General features: G+C 45.9%; 1 protein-coding gene across 3 annotated transcripts; it reads left to right on the top strand.

Moving 5' to 3' along the window:
- The first annotated feature begins 592 nt into the window (after nucleotides 1-592).
- On the top strand, nucleotides 593-19,429 carry LOC120711695 (probable monogalactosyldiacylglycerol synthase 2, chloroplastic). 3 transcript variants are annotated; one of them, XM_039997310.1, is made up of 8 exons: nucleotides 593-1,051; nucleotides 1,231-1,469; nucleotides 1,670-1,831; nucleotides 2,108-2,249; nucleotides 2,404-2,628; nucleotides 2,805-2,867; nucleotides 2,956-3,030; nucleotides 19,185-19,429. In XM_039997310.1, exons 1-8 carry the CDS (start codon nucleotides 725-727, stop codon nucleotides 19,194-19,196), a joined length of 1,245 nt encoding a protein of 414 aa, XP_039853244.1. In that variant the 5' UTR covers nucleotides 593-724; the 3' UTR covers nucleotides 19,197-19,429. The 3 variants fall into 3 exon arrangements, with proteins under 3 accessions (XP_039853244.1, XP_039853243.1, XP_039853242.1); XM_039997309.1 differs by lacking the exon at nucleotides 19,185-19,429 and adding an exon at nucleotides 5,395-5,923 and having other exon boundaries at nucleotides 598-1,051; nucleotides 1,231-1,403; XM_039997308.1 differs by lacking the exon at nucleotides 19,185-19,429 and adding an exon at nucleotides 5,395-5,923 and having other exon boundaries at nucleotides 598-1,051.
- Nucleotides 19,430-22,044: the final 2,615 nt, after the last annotated feature.

Here is a 22,044-nt window from a genome sequence, read left to right as displayed (position 1 = left end):
ATTTTTTTGAGTTTGTACATTTACTAAATTGCTTCAGAGTTTATTACGATATGCTTTCAACTTTCAACAAAAGTGCTTTTTGGGACTGTTTGGGAAAAAATATCATCAAAATATATTGAAGCGAGATTTTGTTTTGATGGTTTTGTTGAGGCACTCAATGGTGCAATCAGATTTTAATTTTGATGCTCAGGGGTAAAGTTACGGTTTTTTTAAATTTGAGATTACTTTTGCATGTGTTGATATCATTTTTTTGTCTTTATCTTATAAAGTTGCATCCCGGTAGCAATTTTTTACCAAAAAAGAGAAATCTGATACCTCTATATGGCCAAAAAAAAATATTATACGACCGGTCTAATTTACGGCCGTACATTAGCCGCGTCCATAAAATAAGGACACATGACCAGGAAAAGCATGCAAGCAGAGCAGCATAATCCCAGCATCTCCCACGGAATCGTCCCCTACGCGCGGGTCCCACAGAGTCAAACAATAGTCTGGGAAGGATAATGCCGGAACCTTGGAGGGAATATTACACGTTTGATTCCCGGACGGTTCGGCAGAAAAAATCAGAAATAAAAGACGACGAGGTGAACTGGTGAAGTGAAACAAAATTAAAGCTCCCCGCCTCCCTCGCCTCGCCACCTTCTCTCCTCCCTCCTCCTGCCCTGTCTCCACACCCGCAAGGCCTTCGATCCATGCACGACGATCGATCACCACCCGTGAAGCCATGGTGATCTCCGTCGGCACTGGCCGGCGCTCCATACGCGACGCCGTGCTTGGCGGCGGTGTGCAGGGAGGCGGCGGCCGGCAGCTTTATTACCGGCCGCCGCTCCGGTGTGGCTTGTACGATGGCTCGGTCGTCGGCGGCCAGTCCGTGGACGGCCTCGCCGCCGCTCTCTCCGAGGAGGCCGCCGCCGACCCCGTCCGCATCCCGGATGGGGCGGCCAAGGCCAAGAACGTGCTCATCCTGATGAGCGACACCGGCGGCGGCCACCGCGCCTCCGCCGAGGCCCTCCGCGACGCCTTCCGCATCGAGTTCGGCGACGCCTACCAGGTGTGCTGCTGCCACCAATGTCTGGTCGCTGCTCCTAATCCTAGTGCAGTAGTGCTTTTTTTTGTCTGAAGTAATTGAATTTCACAATGGAAGTGTCACAGGTGTTGGTGAGGGATTTGGTTAGTGCTTTTTTTTTTGTCTGAAGTAACTGAATTTCACAATGCAAGTGGCACATACAGGTGTTGGTAAGGGATTTGGGGAAGGAGTACGGGGGCTGGCCGCTGAACGACATGGAGAGATCGTACAAGTTCATGATCCGCCATGTCCGCCTCTGGAAGGTGGCCTTCCACGGCACCTCCCCGCGGTGGGTGCACGGCGTGTACCTCGCCGCGCTCGCCTACCTCTACGGAAAGTACGCACGCGCGCTTCATCGGACTGAGATCCTCTGCAGTAGCTGCAGAGGTGATTTCAGTCACTGGTGCGTGAGCCTGGCCCCCACGTGTCGGTGACCAGTCCCTCTGTAGTTATTGCAGAGCAACCGGTTCCGCTTCAACTATTTGAGCATTTGTTGTTAATGATCTTCTTGTGCATGGTTATAGCTGAATATATCTGTGCTGATGATGAGGTATTATGTTCTGAATTCTGAATGATGCAAATGGTCGGTTGGTTGGCTTTCAGCGAGGTAGTGGCGGGGCTGATGAAGTACAAGCCGGACATGATCATCAGTGTGCACCCGCTGATGCAGCACATCCCGCTGTGGGTTCTCAAGTGGCAGAGCCTGCAGCGCAAGGTTCCCTTCTTCACCGTCGTCACCGACCTCAACACCTGCCATCCGACATGGTTCGTAACACCTGTGTGCGCTTCTGGATCATATCCGCTAGGGATGCAGGCTAGATAATTTTGAGTCGTTGGGTCAACCCAAAAAATTAATAAAATGGACTAGAATAGCATTTGATGCGAGTAATGTAGGAGAAATAAACAAAAGTGACATGTCATTGTGATTAATTAGATGACCCAAAAAACACCATTGGGTACTCACTCACGGCCTTAATATCCGCATACAGTCGGGATTCGCCAATGTCTTAACGTGATCAAAATGCTGGGTTGATCCATCAGGTTCCACTACGGCGTGACAAAGTGTTACTGCCCCTCCGCCGAGGTCGCGAACAGGGCCCTGCTCCGGGGCCTCCAGACCTCCCAAGTTCGCGTCTTCGGGCTGCCGGTCAGGCCCTCCTTCTGCCGTGCCGAGCTCGACAAGGTCTACTCTTCATTTAACTTTCAGAGCTGCACGTCGTCGCTGCATTACCTGCCTGTGATTGCTATGTTTCTTAGATTAAGAAAAAGTTCTGGCCTTAAAATATTACCTGCGATTGTGAATTTGTGATGCTGGCTTACCTCTGCTAGGTTCACAGGACGAGATGAGGAAAGAGCTTGAGCTGGATCCTAACCTGCCTGCCGTCCTCCTGATGGGAGGCGGCGAGGGCATGGGTCCGGTGGAGGAGACAGCGAGGGCCCTCGGCGAGGAGCTCTACGATGACGAGAGACGGCGCCCGATTGGGCAGATCGTGGTCATCTGCGGCAGGAACCGGGCTCTGCGGTCCTCCCTGCAGTCCCTGACATGGAAGGTCCCTGTCAAGGTAGGTAACACTACCCAAGAATCTTTCCACAAAAAAAAAACACCACCCAAGAATATGCCGAATGATCTAGAGGATCATGTCCAGTTTGATGCGCATTTCTCAGATTGCACATTGCAGTCACAGGTTTGGTCTTGGTTGTGGCTGACGTCTCAGCATCTTTTTAATTTCCTTGTCAGATAAGGGGGTTTGAAAAGCAGATGGAGAAGTGGATGGGGGCCTGCGATTGCATCATCACAAAGGTTTGTCTGTTAGGGCCATTCATGTGCTAAGCTAATTGTTGACTGATTGTTTCAGTTGATGGATTATTTTCATTCCTGGCGTTTGCAGGCTGGTCCTGGCACAATTGCAGAAGCGTTGATAAGGGGACTTCCAATTATCCTGAACGATTTCATCCCGGGACAGGTCGGTGCTTGTCGTTGTTTCGCTTTCGTACGTGAAATAATTTTGAGACCTCTACTTTCCATAAAGTATCCACTAATATGGTTTAGTAAGGATAATCAAAGGTATTCTTAATTTGGTGGTCCTACTAATTACTTGTACGGTTTGTAGCTAGAGGTGGCAACGGATCATGGTCTTAGTAGTCTATTCGCAATCCAACTTGATCCTTGTATATTTTTAGTTTAAAATTATATAAGATTAGAGCCCGGACTTTAAATTATTAGTCTAAATTTTAAAAACCCTTTACCATCTCTATTTATAGCCCACTATAAATGCTTCTATATTTCATTGGCTAATATTTTTGCCTTGTCCTAGTAAATGTTACAAGTTGGGCATGCCAGTGACGTACGGTAGCTAGTCACTTGCATCGAACAGGTTTAGGGATAAATTGATTGTAAGCCTTTCCTTATTACAATCCCCGGCCGGCTTGTACAATTACCGGTTGCTACTTGTGCCCTCCTTTCAGGCTAACAACCAACTAACGAAATCTCAAGTCTTTAGTAACACAAACTCAATTCCCCAAACAAATTGAGTTAACTAAACTTGAAAACAAACACATGCTACATGCCCGATCATCATATTATATTATTTACATAAAAAAATATATGTATTATGATCCTGAAAATACATTAAGAAAATTTGACCCCGCCATTTTTAGAAAATCTTATTTTTCTGCATATATATTAAGCTAACAGTTAGGCTGACATAGTCACGTTGGTGCCTTTGCTCTTCTTGCACCGGCGCTCATATACATGCGTCCCCACTTAACATGTCCCCTGACAAATCTCATTTTTCATAATAATTATTGGTTCTCCAAAAAAAACTACTCCAACCCCCCTCAGAACGGAGGGATTCCTCTGGAGTACTTCCCTGTCACTGACGTGTGGATTGGGCCCGCACATCTGTGACCCAAATGTAGAGTGAAGTACTGCAGAGGATCCTCGCGCCTCAGAACTACTCCAGTCCCTTGACAGGGGACACCTACCGAGTGCTGCTCTACTTTGACCCTCTCCAACGGGTGGTTCATAGCTAGCTCTTGAAATTTCTAATCGATGAACAGTAGAAAAATGAAGAGCTGGTGCTCCATCAAGAGCTCACTTGCTCGCTTCTCGATGATTTCTTCACTCTTTGCACGGGTTTCAAAGCTCTATTTTTTCTTTCTCCCCTCCCACAAGAGCCAGCAGCTAGCTCGGACCGCTAGAGACGGCCTTAAGGCCTCCTCCAATAGTTGGAGATAGCACCAGCTATAAGTCATTCCACATCAGCATAAGAGTTGATTCTTCCAACAGTTTAACTTTTGGCCCATGCTCCAAAATGTTTCGTGGGACCCACATTCGGCCACCTGTCTCTCCTCTATCCTCCTCCCGGGTCCCGAATACCACTCTCCGCTCGAGAATCTCGGATGTGGGACTGTAGCAGCACCTCGTTTTTTGAGCGAGATAAACGAAGAAATACACTGCGTTCGGCAGGCTGGAGCTGGAGGGTGGAGCTGGAATGGTGTGAGAGAAAAATATTGTTGGGGTGGCTGGAGCTGGAGCTGGTGGCTGGAGTGGTGTGAGAGGAAAATACTGTAGCGCTGGAGGGTTGATGACCAGCCGAACACAGTGATAGTCGCTAGCTCATCAGTTTTCTACACTCTCTCACCTCCACGTTGGCTGAAATCTGGCACCGACTAACGATTTCGCCGCCCGTTGGAGGAGGCCTAATACTACTCAATGTATGGCCCTCTGCCCACGTGGCCCTGAGTGTCTTTTCTTGTTATGGACAAAATTTAAATAGGCTCTGAACCCAAGCAGCGGGACCATGCCGACGCCCGGCGGCTGCACCACAAGGGTAGGGATAAAGGGGCTAAGCCTAATACATCGACATTTTTCTTGACGGATTAAAAGAGATACAATCACATACTTCTAAGAAACCAATTATCTATAGAATTAAGGGACCAATTCAACTAATCAACTTAAACCAATTAACCTAATCTCTAACTGAACGATTCCACCCTGTGCAACCGATGAGAGAAGAGTGAAATGGAAGAGAGAAGAATACACTACTGACTACTAATAACACGTGGGTCCCACATGTGAGATGAGATATTCACTCTGTTCGGCTGACTGTAACTGGTGGCTGCTGTTGATTTGTTGTGAGAGAAAAGTACTGCTGGCTAGCTGATAGCTGGTGCTGGTTTGGTGTGAGAGAAAAATATTATTAGTTGGTTGCAGCGAATAATCCTAAAAAGTAATTTTGCGACAACCTTTATACCACATTATAGGGGATAGTTTATTGGTGGACTACGGGAGATGCTATAGCTCAGTAACTTTTGCTCTTGTGCAGGAAGTTGGAAATGTGCCTTATGTCGTGGACAACGGTGCTGGTGTGTTCTTCAAGGATCCAAGGAAAGTTGCAAACCAAGTTGCTCGATGGTTCAGTGTAGATGTGGATGCGCTAAAGAGATACTCCCGTAATGCGCTAAAGCTAGCCCAACCTGAAGCTGTGTTCGACATTGTCAAGGACATCCACAAACTCCAGCAACATTCTGCTGCGCTTACCCGGATCCCCTACTTCTTGACCTCATCATTTTTGTATCATATATGAATTCAAGAATACTGTTACAACCAGCGGAGCTGGGCCAAGCCCATGCCTAGGGCCATTCGGTGGACAACATTTGCTAGCTGAGCTGGGCCACTTATGCTACATTAGCTACAGTGTGGGGAAATTGCCCAAAAGCCTAGGGCCCTAGTTGGCCCTAGGCTTATATCCGCCATTGGTTATAACTACATATTCTCCATGCTGGATATACCTAGCAAAACTTCGATCTGCCTTCTGATGAAGAACCTGTAGAGGGCTGACATTCCTTGGAGTAGATATTCTGTTCCATATATGCCGATTCAATGGGAACAGGGACGGCGCCAGGGGTATGCCCCTTATGATGCCTAGAGGGGGGTGAATAGTCGATCTGCAACTCAAAAGCACTTAAAAAACTTGTCAGATTCAGACGCAGCCCGGATACTCTGGGTATAAGCCTGGATACTCCGAGTTTTGTGGTCCGGAGTATCCAGAGCTATAACCAGAGTCTCCGGGTATGAACAAACTGAAAAGAAACTGCAAGAATCTATGTATGAAAAGTAGATCGAGCTAAAGTACGAGTACCAGAGGTTTCTTAAGGTTGATATCCAATAAACAAAACTCACTAGAAACTCGTGAGTGAGTAGATCGATCACAAACCCTAGAAACAAGATCTCACAAGAAAATGGTGACAAAATCAAGTAAAACAACACAAGAGAGACAAGTATTTGTTTCCCGAAGTTCACACCCGTAGGTGCTACGTCTCCGTTGAGGAAGGATTCAAGAGACGGTGCTCAAGAACCCCTATGCTCCTCTCCCAAGGGCGAGATCACCTCTCAAGCCCAAGGTCACTTACTATGGATTCCTCGGCAAGGAATGGAGTTTACAAACTTCTTGTGCAGCTCACAATCATGATTGAGCAGTCACAAGCACCCCTAGCCGTCTAGGAACACAAGACTCCAAGAGTAACAAACTTGAATCCGCGGGCTTGACCAAAACCAAGTGCTCAAGAGATGGGAATGAGGCTCACTAGCACGAATCCTTGTTCTTGCTTGCTTCTCACTCAAATCTCTCAAAGGAATCACTCAAAAATGAAGAGAGGGGAGTGAGAGAACTCTCTTTTGGCTTTGGGAGAAGTTCAGCTCGAAAGAATGGCAAGAGGGAGTGAGCTGAAGGAGGGGAGAGAGTATTTATACCCCTTGACCCAAAAAATAGCCGTTGGGCGAACAGTTACCCGGAGACTCCGGGTATATGCCCGGAGACTCCGGGCAACCCAAATTTTCAGCCTGTGAACAGCACCCGGACACTCCGGGGAAAGGGGTCCGGAGTATCCGGCCCTACACCCGGAGTATCCGGGTTAGGTAGGATGAAAACTCATGTTTTGCTCTTTTGAGTGTATTTTGTGGCTCACAAGTGTTTGTCTAGGTTCTCTTGAGCACAAAATTTAAATCGAAACCCTTGAATCAAGTCCCTCTTGATAGTACGGCGTCCCTATACTCAAATTTCAAATATAAAATCTAATTTCATGAGTACGCTTGAACACCGCCTTTTCATTTCCTTTTTGGGGGGCCATACTTCATCACTTGATTCACCTATACAAATTCATCACCTGCACATATACTCAATTACACAATTAAATATACATGTGTTTTGTCATTATTCACCAAAACCCACTTAGGGGCCTAGATCACTTTCAATCTCCCCCTTTTTGGCGATTGATGACAACCCACATGTAGCTCATTTGATTAACATAAAACAATAAACATCTAGCATATAAGAGCTCCCCCTTAATGTATGCCATGAACTTTGAATTTCAATTTTGACTTAACATGTCAACAATTGGCATAATTCTCGGAAGAAAACAAGGAAGCTCTTATATGATATACAGTGGGGTGAGCAAGTGAGTGCAAAGAAAATGTGTGATGCAAATGACATATTATTCAGTCAACAAAACTGTGTTTTGGCAGCAGGACCCGGATACTCCGGGTATGAGCCCGGAGACTATGGACAGGAAATCCGGAGAATCCAGCCTTGGGCCCGGAGTATCCGGACCCCTGTGCACAGAACACAGAAAAACAGCTGTCAATATAGCTCAAATATGTCACATACTAGCAGAATTTCCTTAGATTAAACTTAAGTTCGACAGCTAAGCACAGAGTAGTACACATTACAAATGTTCTCACACCACATAGTCCTTACAGCGATTAAGGAAGATCAAAACAGAATGAAAGCGATCTTAGGTTCGATACAAGTCGATACATGCCCAAATGAGTACATAAATGGCATATTTACTCCCCCTTTGTCATCAAGTGCCAAAAAGGAATGAAAAGCGTCATGATGTCCGTCTACTCATCATCTTCATCTTGGGCGGCATCTTCGGAAGTGTCCTCATCTTCTTCTGAGTCGGGGTACTTGCGGTAGTTAAGGAGCGCTTCTTCTTCGGTCTCCTCATCCTCATCAAAGATCTCTTGGCCACTTGGAGGAGCACGGCGAGAGGAAGTAGAAGCACGACGAGGAGAGCGAGCTTGGCGACGAGCACGAGGAAGTGGAGCATGAGCAGCAGCGATAGCGGCCTCATCGGCAGCATCCCACTTGGCGAAGGGATCATCAAAAGCTGGTAACTCGCGGTGTGGATCCAAAGGAAGCCCCATGTGACCCTGAATCTCATTGATTGACCTTGCATTCTCATGTACATCCCGTGCAATGTTCCTGCACATTCCGAACAAGCTGCAGAGGGCCCTCTTCACAAAAGAGTCATGGTGACAGTGACGAGACGATGAAGAGGCACCAACGAAGATGGAGCAGGATCATATCTTGGGTTTCTTGTTGCACCGGCATGAGATGGAGGAGGAGGTGGTGCATCACCAGAGTGGGCACGCAGGTGAAGAGGTTCATGCTTGATTGTCTTTGGAAATGTGACCTTTGTCACCCTCTCAATCATGTACATGATGTATGGTGCAGCAGGAAGTGACTTCTTGGCCTCAATCATAGTCCTTCTTAGCTCATTCCAAATGAAGTCCATGATGCAAAAAGGTTTTCCACTGGGAAAATCACGGGCTAGAAGGTTTACTGCATAGTATCTAAGTGCCGCGGAATCACCATCCTTTGCATCAACGGTGGCTCTAAAGAATTGATTCATTGCATAGTACACCGATAGGAGATAGTTTGCCTTTCCTTCCTGAGCGCAAAGAGGATTGAAGAACAAGGTAGGTACTTGATATGGCTTGAGTTGTTCCTCAACATGAATAGGATCTCTTTTCTCATCCTCAGTGCCAAGTCCAAGTATCCTAGAGAAGGTCATGTAATCTACTCCATATTTGACTCCCTCAGTGGTCCAATAGAAAGCAATCTCCCTTTTATCATAGTACAAGAAAGAGTGAAATTGAGCTAGGATCTCCTCATTCCAATCATAGCGAATGCCCATGATATCATAAAGACCCATCTCCTTGCACTTATCCATAGCCTCATTAAAGAATGGATCCTTCATATCTTCATAATATTTTCAATCCACGTACTTGCATGGGACAATGGGAGCATGAGACTTGCGCATTACCACTGAGGAATAGAAGTTTTCATGGAGTTTTACACCAAAAATGCTTCTCAAGACCTTCACTCTTGTCATATTTGTAGACTTTCTCCTTGCGTGCCTCCCTAAGTGCCACATCTTGCTTGTAGTAATTTCTCTCCATCTCAACCGTAAAGCCAGGAACAATTCCAGGTCGATGAAGCCTTGGAATGCTTGGATAGTTGCGCTGCTCAGAAGAGTATTCAACTTGCAGGCGAGGAGGGGTTCGAGGACAAATGTCATGAGCAATACCCTTTCTTGTTGGAGTCGGACGGGATGGAGGAGCCGCAGGTCGGCTCTGCATAATGTAGGGAGCTTTCCTTGGCTCCTTTCTTGAACTGCTGCGAGCGGGTTCCTTGCCCGCGCGATGTCATGGACGCAGCTCCCTTGTAAGGTTTGGAGGGGGATCCTCCCTTTGAGCGCGAGGATCATGACGCCGCTTTTGCCTTCTTTGTTCCGCATCCTACAAAGACTCACCAGAATGTGACCTCACCATGCCTAAAGAATAGATAAGTAAGATCAAGACCAAGCTGGATAGGATTGGGAGGAAGAAGATGTGCCTGTGGTGATCCAGTCCGGAGACTCCGGCCCAGAGGGTCCGGAGTATCCGGGTGTATATCCGGAGTATCCGGACTCGAGCACCTGAAACCCTAGGTTACAAAAATCTAAGGATTTTTCCATGGAATTTGCGTGAAACTTGAGCCAAAGGTTCATACACAAGCTAGGATGAGATACCCTAAAGATCATTCCTAGAAACCTACGACATTGGGAGATCGGGCGATTCGAAGTTCAAAGTACCTTTGAGACCATTGCGAGCGCGGGAACTTCAAATCTAAGGTCTCCCCAGAGTTTCCGGAGGGGAGGAGAGCCTTTCTTCAAAGATTGACGAACTTGAGATGGTAGGAAGGGTGGAATCGCCCCTAGGGCGAGAGAGGGGGAGAGGAGAAGGGAGATGGCGGTAGTGAAAAAGACCTAAAGAACGGTCTACCCCCGACCCCCCGCGGTATATATAGGAAAATTTAATTATCCGGAGTATTCGGCCTCTGGGCCGGAGAATCCGGACCGTCCGGAGACTCCGGTCCTAAGGCCGGAGACTCCGACTCCCCCTCAAATTGAGCAGAAAATGGCTCAAAAGAACTTGATCTAGATGGATTTGGTATAGATAGATTTTGAGGATCTAATGGTGTAAGAGAAATTACTCGACTCAAGATTAGCCAACAATCAATCAAGGAGAACAATGATCTCAAGTGAGTAAAGTGAAGAACCAAACCTTTCATAAAACAAAAATCACACATTTTTGAAAGTTTTCAAGATCTTTTCTTTTTTAGAACCACTTAAACTATGATCACTCAAGTGTATGCAGTAATTCAAGCTAGGTTACGAGAATCCAAGATGTTTAGTTCACTTCTCAAAGCACAAAACCTTGACTCATCTAGAGGCTTAGTAAAGATATCGGCAAATTGCCCGTCGGTGCTTACGTGTTGTAAAGTAATATCTCCCTTAGCCTCATGATCCCTTAAGAAGTGATGACGAATATCTATGTGCTTTGTTCGGGAGTGTTGTACCGGGTTGTTTGCTAACTTGATTGCACTTTCATTGTCACAAAATAGAGGAATTGCATCAAAATGACAACCAAAGTCACTCAACGTTTGTCTCATCCACAAGAGTTGTGCACAACACGCACCGGCGGCGACATACTCGGCCTCCATCGTGGACAAGGCAACCGAATTTTATTTCTTAGAGCTCCAAGCTACTAAGGACCGGCCAAGGAATTGACAGGTCCCCGTAGTGATCTTTCGATCCACTTTGCAACCGGCATAATCCGAATCGGAATAGCCAAGTAAGTCGAAAGATGAGCCCTTGGGATACAATAAACCAAGGTTAGGAGTGAAGACCAAATATCTTAGGATTCTCTTAACCGCCATCAAATTATATTCTTTCGGATTAGCTTGAAATCTTGCACACATGCACACACTAAGCATAATATAGGGCCTAGATGCACAAAGGTAAAGAAGGGATCCAATCATGGAGCGATATACCTTTTGAACCACAGCCTTGCCATCTTCATTTAGATCAAGATGCCCATTGGTTGGCATGGGAGTTTTGATGGGCTTGGCATTTTTCATGTCAAACTTCTTGAGCATATCCTTGATGTACTTGGTTTGACTAATGAAAGTGTCATCCTTGAGTTGCTTGATTTGAAATCCGAGGAAGAAGGTCAACTCACCCATCATAGACATCTCAAATCTCTTTGTCATAATCCTACTAAAATCATCGCACCAAGTTTTGTTAGTAGAGCCAAATATAATGTCATCGACATATATTTGGCACACAAAGATATCCTTATCAACTTTGCGAGTGAAAAGAGTAGGATCGGCTTTCCCTATTTCAAAGCCTTTCCTTAAGAGAAAGTCCTTAAGGCATTCATACCATGCTCTAGGGGCTTGCTTGAGCCCATAGACCGCCTTATGGAGCAAATAGACGTGGTTTGGGAATTTGGGATCTTCAAAACTCGGTGGTTGCTCAACATATACTAATTCAGAGATTGGTCCATTAAGGAATGCACTCTTCATGTCCATCTAATATAGCTTGAAATCATGGTGAGTAGCAAAGGCAAGTATGATACGAATTGACTCAAGCCTAGCTACGGGAGCATAAGTCTCACCAAAATCCAAATCTTCGATTTGTGTGTAGCCTTGAGCAACCAACCTAGCTTTGTTTCTTGTTACCATGCCATGTTTATCTTGTTTGTTTCGAAAGACCCACTTGGTTCTAATGATATTTTGCTTGGGCCTTTCTACTAATAACCAGACTTCATTCCGAGTGAAGTTGTTCAATTCCTCTTGCATAGCCATCACCCAATCTGGATCATCCAATGCTTCATCTACCTTAAGAGATTCCAAAGAAGAAACAAACAAGTAATGTTCACAAAAAGTAGCCAAACGAGATCGAGTGGTTACCCCTTTACTTATGCTTCCAAGGATATTATCCACAAGATGATCCTTTTGAATTATGTGATGAACTCTTGGATGTGGAATGGAGGATTGATGTTGGATTGGTTCATGTTCTCTATCATCTTGAGACTTATCTTGTTGTTGAGTTGTTGTTTCAGCTTGAGTGAACCGGATACTCCGGTTTAGAGTCCGGATACTTCGGTCATTATGTCCGGAGTCTCCTGCTTCATATCCAGAGTTTCCAGGTTTTGCAGCGAATGCAGAGGTAGATGGCCCTTGAAACATCAACTCATCATCATTATTATTGTCCACTTGTTCTTGAGGCTTTATCTCACCAATCGCCAACCTCTTGATGGCTTGACTTGATGATTCTTCCATTCCTACAACATTATCAACTTGCTCCCCTTGAGAGCCATTAGATTCATCAAATGTCACGTCACACTCTATTTCAACACAACCAGAGGTTTTGTTAAAAACACGATAGCCATGAGTATTTGAGGCATAACCAAGAAGAAATCCTTCATCAACTTTAGGTGCAAACTTAGAGTTCTTGGGCTTCTTGTTTAGAATGAAGCACTTACTTCCAAAGACTCTAAAGTAAAACACGTTAGGCTTTTTACCAAGTAGAAGCTCGTATGCCGTCTTGTTCAAGATCTTGTGAAGATATAGGCAGTTGATTGCATGACATGCCGTGTTGATTGCTTCCGCCCAAAATTGATCCGAGATCTTGTACTCATCAAGCATTGTTCCTGCGGCCTCAATGAGAGTTCTATTTTTCCTCTCAACAATTCCATTTTGTTGAGGGGTGTATGGAACCGAGAACTCATGACCAATGCCCTCTTCATCTAGAAACTCTTATACGTTAGTGTTTTTGAATTCGATGCCGTTGTCACTTCTCACTTTCTTGATCTTAGTCTCAAATTCATTTTGAGCTCTTTTTGCAAACTTCTTGAAGGTCTCTTGTACTACACTTTTGTCATGCAAAAAGAATACCTAAGTGAAACGAGAATAATCATCAACAATGAGAAGACCATATTTGTTACCACCAATGCTAATGTACGCTACCGGGCCAAAGAGATCCATATGTAGGAGTTCAAATGGCTTGACGGTGGTGACAATACTCTTTGATGGATGTTGAACACCAACTTGCTTTCCGTCTTGGCATGCACTACAAACACGATCTTTGTCAAAAGAAACATTTGTTAGTCCTAGGATGTGATCCCCTTTTAGAAGCTTGCTGAGATTTCTCATCCTAACGTGAGCTAGTCGGCGATGCCATAACCAACCCAACTAGACTTTGCTATCAAGCAAGCGTCAAGTTCATCCCTCTCTTGAGAGAAATCCACAAGATAGAGCTTTCCCTTGAGCACCCCCTTGAAAGAAACGGAGTCATCGCTTCTTCTAATGACGGTCACACCCTCGTTAGTGAACAAACAATTGAAGCCCAAATCACAAAGTTGTGAGATGGACAATAAATTGTAACCAAGTGACTCAACTAAAAGGACTTTTGAGAGAGTGAACTTTGAGTATAGATTAATGTTACCGGTACCAAGCACTCTTCCCTTATGATTTCCTGCAAAGGTAATGAAATAATCTCCACTTGATACGGTTATTGTTTCGAACATACTCCTTTCTCCAGTCATATGATTTGTACATCCACTATCAATTACCCAAGTTGATCCCCCGGAGGAGTATCCCTACAAAATAAAATTACTCTTTTCTTTTAGGTACCCAACAATACTTGGGTCCTTTAATGTTAGTCACAAGACCTTTGAGTGCCCATACATGGCTTTTCACTTTTGTGTTCCATGTACGGTGTCCTACAAACTTGGCAACCACTTTACCACGGTGGTTCCTTGTCAATACATAATCGGCATAAAAGGATACATGAGATGATTCTTGTGCCTTGATCTTGGTTGGGTTAGAGGCCTTGAACTTATATTCTTTGAATGAGGATGCAACAATCTTAGCACCCTCATCACTTGTTGTGCCTCTCTTGATGAATTTGACATGACCACTTTCTTGAATCACATCATTTGTCTTGTGAATGGGAGTGGTCATGTTCACTAGACCTCCTTGAGCACCCAAGGCGGTCTTGTTCTTGTTCTTGATAAATGGAATGGCATGTGGAGTACCTTGCCCATTCCTACCAAGTCCCTTACCTTTTTCAAACCTAAACTTGCTCATGTATCTCGACCCAAATCTCTTGGGGTGTTTCTCAAACTCACCTACCCTTGTTGAGGGATTTTTCTTTGGGACTTGAGTATGTGATGGAGCCTCTTCTTGCAACAAATGAGTGAGTCTAGAGATTTCTTTCTTCATTGCATTCATCTCAACATGGTTAGTAGCACAAGTTTGAATATCGATGTTATAGTACCGTGCACAACCATTACTTGTCGAAGGACTAGATGAATTAGATGTCTCTCTAGTCTTAGAAGTACTTTCCCAAAGAGTATTAAATTGAACTTCAAGTGCCGTGTGATTAGCTTGTAAGCTTGTCATGCTTTCTTGAAGTTTCTCATTATCCTTCCTTAGGAAAGAGTTAGTGTCATTGACAAAAGAAAATTTTCTAGTCAAACCATCCACTTTTTCTTGTTCACTAGAGAGTGACTCTTTCAACTCAAGAAGAGTGCCATCCTTGACTTTAATTGAGTTCACAAGCATCTTGTTTTCCTCCCTTTCATTGGCGAGGTCCTTTTCAAGAGCCTTGAATTTTTCTCTCTCAAGTCTAAGCAATTCTTCTTGTGTTTCAAGAGTCTTATCCGCTTCATCTAGTTTCATTACTAATTCCATCATTTTAGTTGCGGCTCTTTTTCCATATCTCTTGACTAAGTTGGTAGCTACTACTTCATTATCAATTTCATCATCCAATGAGTTTGGAGATGTTACCTTAGAATTTTTGGCCATGAGGCACATGATAGGATATTCATCCTCATCGTCGGTGAGATCTTCAAATAAACTTGTAGGGTGAGGAGATGATGCCTTGAAAGCCATGGTTGCAACATCTTCTTTCTCGGACTCACTTTCTTGTTGTGAATCCCATTCTTGACCAAGATGAGCTTCCCCGGCTTGCTTCTTGTATCTTGATCTATCTCTCTTTGATGTGCTTTCTTTGGTGTCTTTTTTCTTCTTCATCTCTTCCGGGCAATCGGCAATGAAATGCCCAACTTTGTTGCACCCAAAGCATGGCCTATTAGTTCTTCTCCTTGACTCATACTTCTTATTCTTGCCAAAGTTTCTAAAGTTGCTTTTCTTCAATACTCTTGTGAAGTTCTTAATAAAGAAGGCCATTTGCTCATCATCAAGTTCATCATCATCACTACTAGTGCCTTCATTCCTTGAGGATTGATTTACCTTTTCTTTGCCTTTTGACTTAGCTTGAAGTGCCAACCCATTGTTTTTGGCTGCTTGTTCTTGAAGCTCGGCTAGATCTTGATTAATCTTGACTCTCTTCAATTGATCATGGTGAGCCTCAATTCTTCCAAGGACATTCTCGGCGGTGAAGTGCTTGAATCCACTTTCGGCTCTAATCAAACTAGGTAGAGTAACATCCCTAGCCATATACACAGTCAAGAGCTTGTCCACGATCTCATGGTCACCCCACTTATCACCACCAAGTGATTTGATTAGATTTGTGATCTTCTTCATACGGTTGTACATTTCTTTGACATTTTCATCTTTCTTCATGGAGAATAGGCTCAATTCATCTTCCAATGTCTTGATTCTTGATTCACGGACTTTCCTTGATCCTTGATGATTTACTTGGAGAGTGTCCCAAGCATCCTTGGCGGTTGGTGCATCCTCTACCCTGTCAAACACTTCGGGACTCACGGATGTGTGTAGGATGTTCAATGCTTGAAAGTTCCTTTGTAGCACATATGCTTGAATCGGTGTTGGAGTTTCATCTTCATCCGGAATTTCACACCCAACTTCCACAACTTTCTAAAGATCCTTGTGGATTGCATTCATGTAGCCGAACATCTTAGTCTTCCATTGGTTATATCCGGTGCCATCAAAGAAAGGTGGCTTGCCCATGTGAATTGATGCATTATGCTCACTAGGTAGAGAAAAAGTATAGTCATGAGCAACTCTTCGATAATCACTTTTGCCTTTTGACCTTGATGAGCTTCCCTTGTTTGAGGATCGTGAGACTCTTCTCTTGGAGTCGGTGTCGGAGTCATCACTTGAATCAATAATAACTCGGTAGCTCGACTTTTTCTTCTTTTGCTCCTTCTTTTTCCTCCATGCCTTCCACTTCTCATAGGACATCTCATCATCGGATGTCTCTAATTCACTTTCTCCTCCACCATTCTTATTCTTTTCTTTCTTGTTGTTATTGGATGGCCCTGCATTCTTGTCTTTGTCTTTTTCACCACCGGAGTTGCCTTTTTCGCCTTCATCAACCGGACTCTTGGGTTCCTTCTCATCACTTGACATCTTAACCTCTCCGGACGGTTAAGCCCTTTGAATGGAGAGCCAAGCTTTGATACCAATTGAAAGGACCTTAAGATGCTAAGAGGGGGGCTGAATAGGCGATCTGTAACTCAAAAGCACTTAAAAAACTTGTCAGATTCAGACGCAGCCCGGATACTCCGGGTTTTGTGGTCCGGAGTATCCGGAGCTATAACCAGAGTCTCCGGTTATGAACAAACTGAAAAGAAACTGTAAGAATCTATGTATAAAAATTAGATCGAGCTAAAGTACGAGTACCAGAGGTTCCTTAAGGTTGATATCCAACAAACAAAACTCACTAGAAACTCGTGAGTGAGTAGATCGATCCCAAACCCTAGAAACAAGGTCTCACACGAAAATGGTGACAAAATCAAGTAAAACAACACAAGAGAGACAAGTATTTGTTTCCTGAAGTTCACACCTGTAGGTGCTATGTCTCCGTTGAGGAAGGATTAAAGAGACGGTGCTCAAGAACCCCTATGCTCCTCTCCCAAGGGCGAGATCACCTCTCAAGCCCAAGGTCACTTACTATGGATTCCTCGGCGAGGAATGGAGCTTACAAACTTCTTGTGCAGCTCACAATCTTGATTGAGCAGTCATAAGCACCCCTAGCCGTCTAGGAGCACAAGACTCCAAGAGTAACAAACTTAAATCCGCGGGCTTGACCAAAACCAAATGCTCAAGAGATGGGAATGAGGTTCACTAGCACGAATCCTTGCTCTTGCTTGCTTTTCACTCAAATCCCTCAAAGGGATCACTCAAGAATGAAGAGAGGGGAGTGAGAGAGCTCTCTTTTGGCTTTGGGAGTGAGCTGAAGGAGGGGAGGGAGTATTGATACCCCTTGACCCAAAAATAGCCGTTGGGCGAACAGTTACCCAGAGACCCCGGGTATATGCCCGGAGACTCCAGGCAACCCTAATTTTCAGCCTGTGAACAGCACCCGGACACTCCGGGCAAAGGGGTCCGGAGTATCCGGCACTATACCCGGAGTATCCGGGTTAGGCATGATGAAAACTCATGTTTTGCTCTTTTGAGTGTATTTTGTGGCTCACAAGTGTTTGTCTAGGTTCTCTTGAGCATAAGATTTAAATCAAAACCCTTGAATCAAGTCCCTCTTGATAGTACGACGTCCCTATACTCAAATTTCAAATATAAAATCTAATTTCATGAGTACGCTTGAACACAGCCTTTTCATTTCCTTTTTGGGGCGCCATACTTCATCACTTGATTCACCTATACATATTCATCACCTACACACATGCTCAATTACACAATTAAATATACATGTGTTTTGTCATTATTCACCAAAACCCACTTAGGGGCCTAAATCACTTTCACATACCCAAGATTTAGGAAAAAATATCAATATGTATTCATAGATGTATACTACTCCCTCCATTCCACAAAGAGTGTAGTTTTAGAAAATTTCAAATAAATTACTTATTCAAAAAATAACTTTGTTACTCATAATTACTCCTATCAATTTGATTGAAAACCATGTTATTTATTTGGTTTTCTAGATCTTTGATGAATGCATACACATTGAAACTAGAAAAGTAATATCTACTAAATATTTGATTCGCTCTATATGTTCTTCTATGCAATGCTTTCTTGATATACTTGGTATTGCTTTAATTAGAGGTATCTCATTACAAGCTAAAACTACATTCTTTGTGTGATAAAATTTGAATGCCAAAAACTACACTTATTTTGACACGGGGGGAGTATCATGTACAACTTATGGACCCAATTCAACAAAGCCTAGCAAGGAAGCCCCAAATGCAAAAGAATCATTCTCTCCGTCTCTGCTCGTGGCTCACTCTAAGCCCCCGTCCCCTCGGCTCCGCGTTCGCCCCAGTGCGCCTCCGTCCGGCCCTCGGTTCTGAGCCCCCCACCTTCGGCCCTCGGCCCTCCGCTTGTCCACTGGATCGGCGTCTCGTGGCACTCTGGCGACCGGCGTCCGGCAGTCTCGTCCTGATGACCAACTCAACTTGTCAACGACAACTCTGGCATCATGTGCAGGCCGCAGGTCCCTCGCCATCCAATGCCAGCGCCCCAGCACAAGTGCAAAGGAGGCCGCCATTGGTTATTATTCGAACCGTTCAACTGCACTATTACTGCACGCTCGGCTGCACGTACTGCGTGTTGCGGCAACGCAAAGCGGCGGCGGCAGCCGCAGCAGCAGCCGAACGATGCGATTATGGATTTGTTATGGTCGTTATAACTTATCGTCAACTATGTTGTGTATTAGCTTCGATTTTTTTATATTTGTTATGGATACTAGTCATCAAATTTAGCGTTCAGTTCAAATTGTAACTCAAATTATTTGTAGAGGATACTTGTTATAGAATTTAGAATTTTATGTAAAATTGTAATTTGAATTAATTAATTTAAATTTTAGAATTATTAGATTTGTTTTTGTGAATAATTAACTTTTCAGGAAATCAGATGATATAGATATATGTACTATGTAGCATTCATAGAGTATGCTATTCATTATATCAAACTTAAAAAATAAAAAAAAATCTATATGTAGAATGATATTTTTACTAAATTAAAATTCATATACATTTTTCTGTGCATAGCAGAATCAAGAATGAATCTTCAATACGAAGGCTGAAAATTTGGATTTTGTTGATGGTGTTGACTCATTTGTGTATAACGCCAAGGCGTACAAGAACCTTTGTTGACTCATTTGTGCATACCGCCGAGACGTACAAGAACCTACAAGATGATAGCTATGTGTGTTGCCCATGGATTGATTGCAAAAATCAAAAGAAGCTTAGCAACATTGAGCAGATCCGCTTCTATCTGCTATTTAGGGTTGTGGGAATTAATGCTCAAGGTCCTCTATGTATATGGAGTACTAGGCCAGCAGCGCGCTATGCCGCGCCCATCTAGAAGTGGCCTATCTGCATGCGGTGCCCAGGTCGTTGGCCATCGCCGGCACTATGGCGGCGCCGTCATTTTCTCCAACGCTCGGCCGGCTGGTGGTTCGACTAGGCGGGCCCGCAGCCAACGGCCCCGGAGGAGGGCAGCGCACCCAACGGCTCTGCACAGGGCGGCGCACAGCGCTCCCGCGGCGGCACAGGCGGGTCAGAGCGGCGGCATGGCGGCGTTCCGGCGAGTATACTGGCGAACGTGTGGATGCAAAGCGAGCATGAGCATCAGGGATCTATGGGGCTTCGGATTTTGTACCTACCTCGAGCGGAGGGAAGCTGAGGTTAGCCGGCGACATGGAGGTGGATCTTGGGCCTCACCGATGTCCGGCGGCTAGAAAATCTCTGATTCCCTGTGAGGTGGGGATCAGGGCTTGGGTCTGAGCGGTGGTGGAGGAAGCTAGGATGGCAGGAGAGCTTCCATTGCGGGGGATTTGAAATCCTTGGAGGATTAGTGGACAAATTTGGCCAACGGGCGCCGGCGTCTTGGAAGCAGAGCAGAGCAGGCGCGGCGGCCATGGCGGGTGGGCGGGCGCGGGTCCGCGTGGTTTGGAGCGGCAGGGAGTGGCACGGCGCTCACGCAGCGGCAGCGGACCGGCGCGCGGCAGTGGCGTGCGGCGAGCCGGGCCGCGAAGAGGCGGAGGGGCGGCGCGAGGCGAGGCGGGCCATGGCGAGGAGGGCGGCGGCGCACAGGAGCGGCAGTGCGCGGCGGAGGCGTGGATTGCGGAAGGCGGAGGCGGCTCCTGCAGTGGCGTCCTCTCCTCCAACGAAGCCGCCCTTGCTCCCCAAACCCTACGCCGCCTCCACAAGGGCAGCAGGAAGCCGAACTGGGTTGCGGCGACCCGTGGAAGCAGCGGGGTCAAGGCGAGCCCGCTGGGACCCAAGGGGGGAGCGGCGAGGCGGTGCGGCACGCCGGTGTAGGCGTCCTCCCATTTTTTTCCGCTGGGGACCACCGGGTCCAAGGCGGTGCAGCAGCGGCGGGTGGGCACAACGAACGCACGGCCCGCGTCGGGCGCCTCTCACCCAGCAGGGACACATGGCACTCTGTGGGCAGCCGGTAACTCTCAGCGCCCCTCCTCCTGGGTGTATAGTATATACAGTATTCCCTCCGTTTCAAATTACAGTTTGTTTGATTTTTTTTAACTCCAAATTTGATCACTCGTTTTATTCAAAAAATTTGTGCAAACATTAAGCCAGTTTTGAAGAATTTATAATAATAAAGCAAGACACAACAAAAGAAATGATATTTCATACAAAATTTTAAATAAAATGAGTGAGGTCATAAAAGTCAAACGAATTAGAATTCGGAATGGACCGAGTAGGTCTAAATGCCAAACACTTTGATGCAGAATTGTATATTCTTGTCAATTTGTAGAGAGAGAGAGAGCTCATTATTGATGGCCGGGCAATATGGTACTGTTTTAGTTTTGTAGGCCGGAAAAATCTTGGGTGGTCGGAGTTGGGCCGAATTTGCCAGCCCAATAGAGAGTTATCCAGGTGACGCCATGCTTTTTCCCATGGCGCATCGGGAACTGCGCGTATCAATTCGGTGAAGGATACGAAGGGTCGCGCCAACAGTACGAGGGCAGTCCCGATTCTACTCTACTGTATAGTCTAAGTATATTATTCTATTATTTTTAGTTTTTTTTTCTGATGTAGCACCTTAATTATTGAAGAGAGAAGGGAAAAAATAAGACTTGGTTTCTAGATAAGACCTCAAGTCTACGCGCCCTTCAATGCCAAAAAACCAAGGAGACTTGCATTGTGGAGGGGGTGTGGAGTCCATGGATCTTGTGATGGAAAAAAATAATAAATAATTTTATGTATAGAAACTACTATTACACACTTTGCATTGAGAAATATAGTTTCTTGTGATGGAGTCTTTAAGGTTTAAGACTCTACGAGTGGAGTCTGCATTAGGCCTGCCCTGAAACCACACACCCCTACTTCGTTGCGGCTCTTCGGCCCTGTTTGGCAGGGCTCCACGAGCGGCTCCACGAGCAGCTCCGGCCGGAGCCCTGCCAAACGGAGGTTTTTGAACCGGCTCCACGTCTGAAGCCCGAGCTAGAGCCATTGACGGCTTACACATGCGAGGAGGAGCCAGGGAATCGTGGCTCCGCGCGGCTCCGCCCTCCCTTTGCCATCCCTGCCCCCTAGGTGGGCCCGCTGGGGCACGGCCTGCGGGAACGAGGTGGCCGGCGGCGAGCGGGAGCAGCCTGCGGGGCCGGGGAGGAGGTGGCCGGCGGCGAGCGTGCAGAGAAGGTGGCTGGCGGCGGCCGCGCGGAGGAGGTGGCTGGCGGCGACCGCGGGGAGGAGGCGCAGGCCGCCGTCTCCAGCATCGGTTCCAGTGGCGACGAGGCGTGGGGTCTATCCGCGGTGCGCGCACCGGCCGGTGGGTGGGGCTGTCCCGGCTCGCGCGCCGGCGAAGGTGATGAACTCGGCGGCTCGGAGCACGGGTCATTGCGATGGGAGGAGGAGGCGCGGGCTGCCGTGTTGGGAGGAGTTGGAT

This window comes from Panicum virgatum, chromosome 6K, assembly GCF_016808335.1.
Source record: "Panicum virgatum strain AP13 chromosome 6K, P.virgatum_v5, whole genome shotgun sequence".
Taxonomy (NCBI): domain Eukaryota; kingdom Viridiplantae; phylum Streptophyta; class Magnoliopsida; order Poales; family Poaceae; genus Panicum; species Panicum virgatum.
Note: the sequence above shows the minus strand (reverse complement) of the source record. Positions and strands in the feature narration are given on the sequence as shown.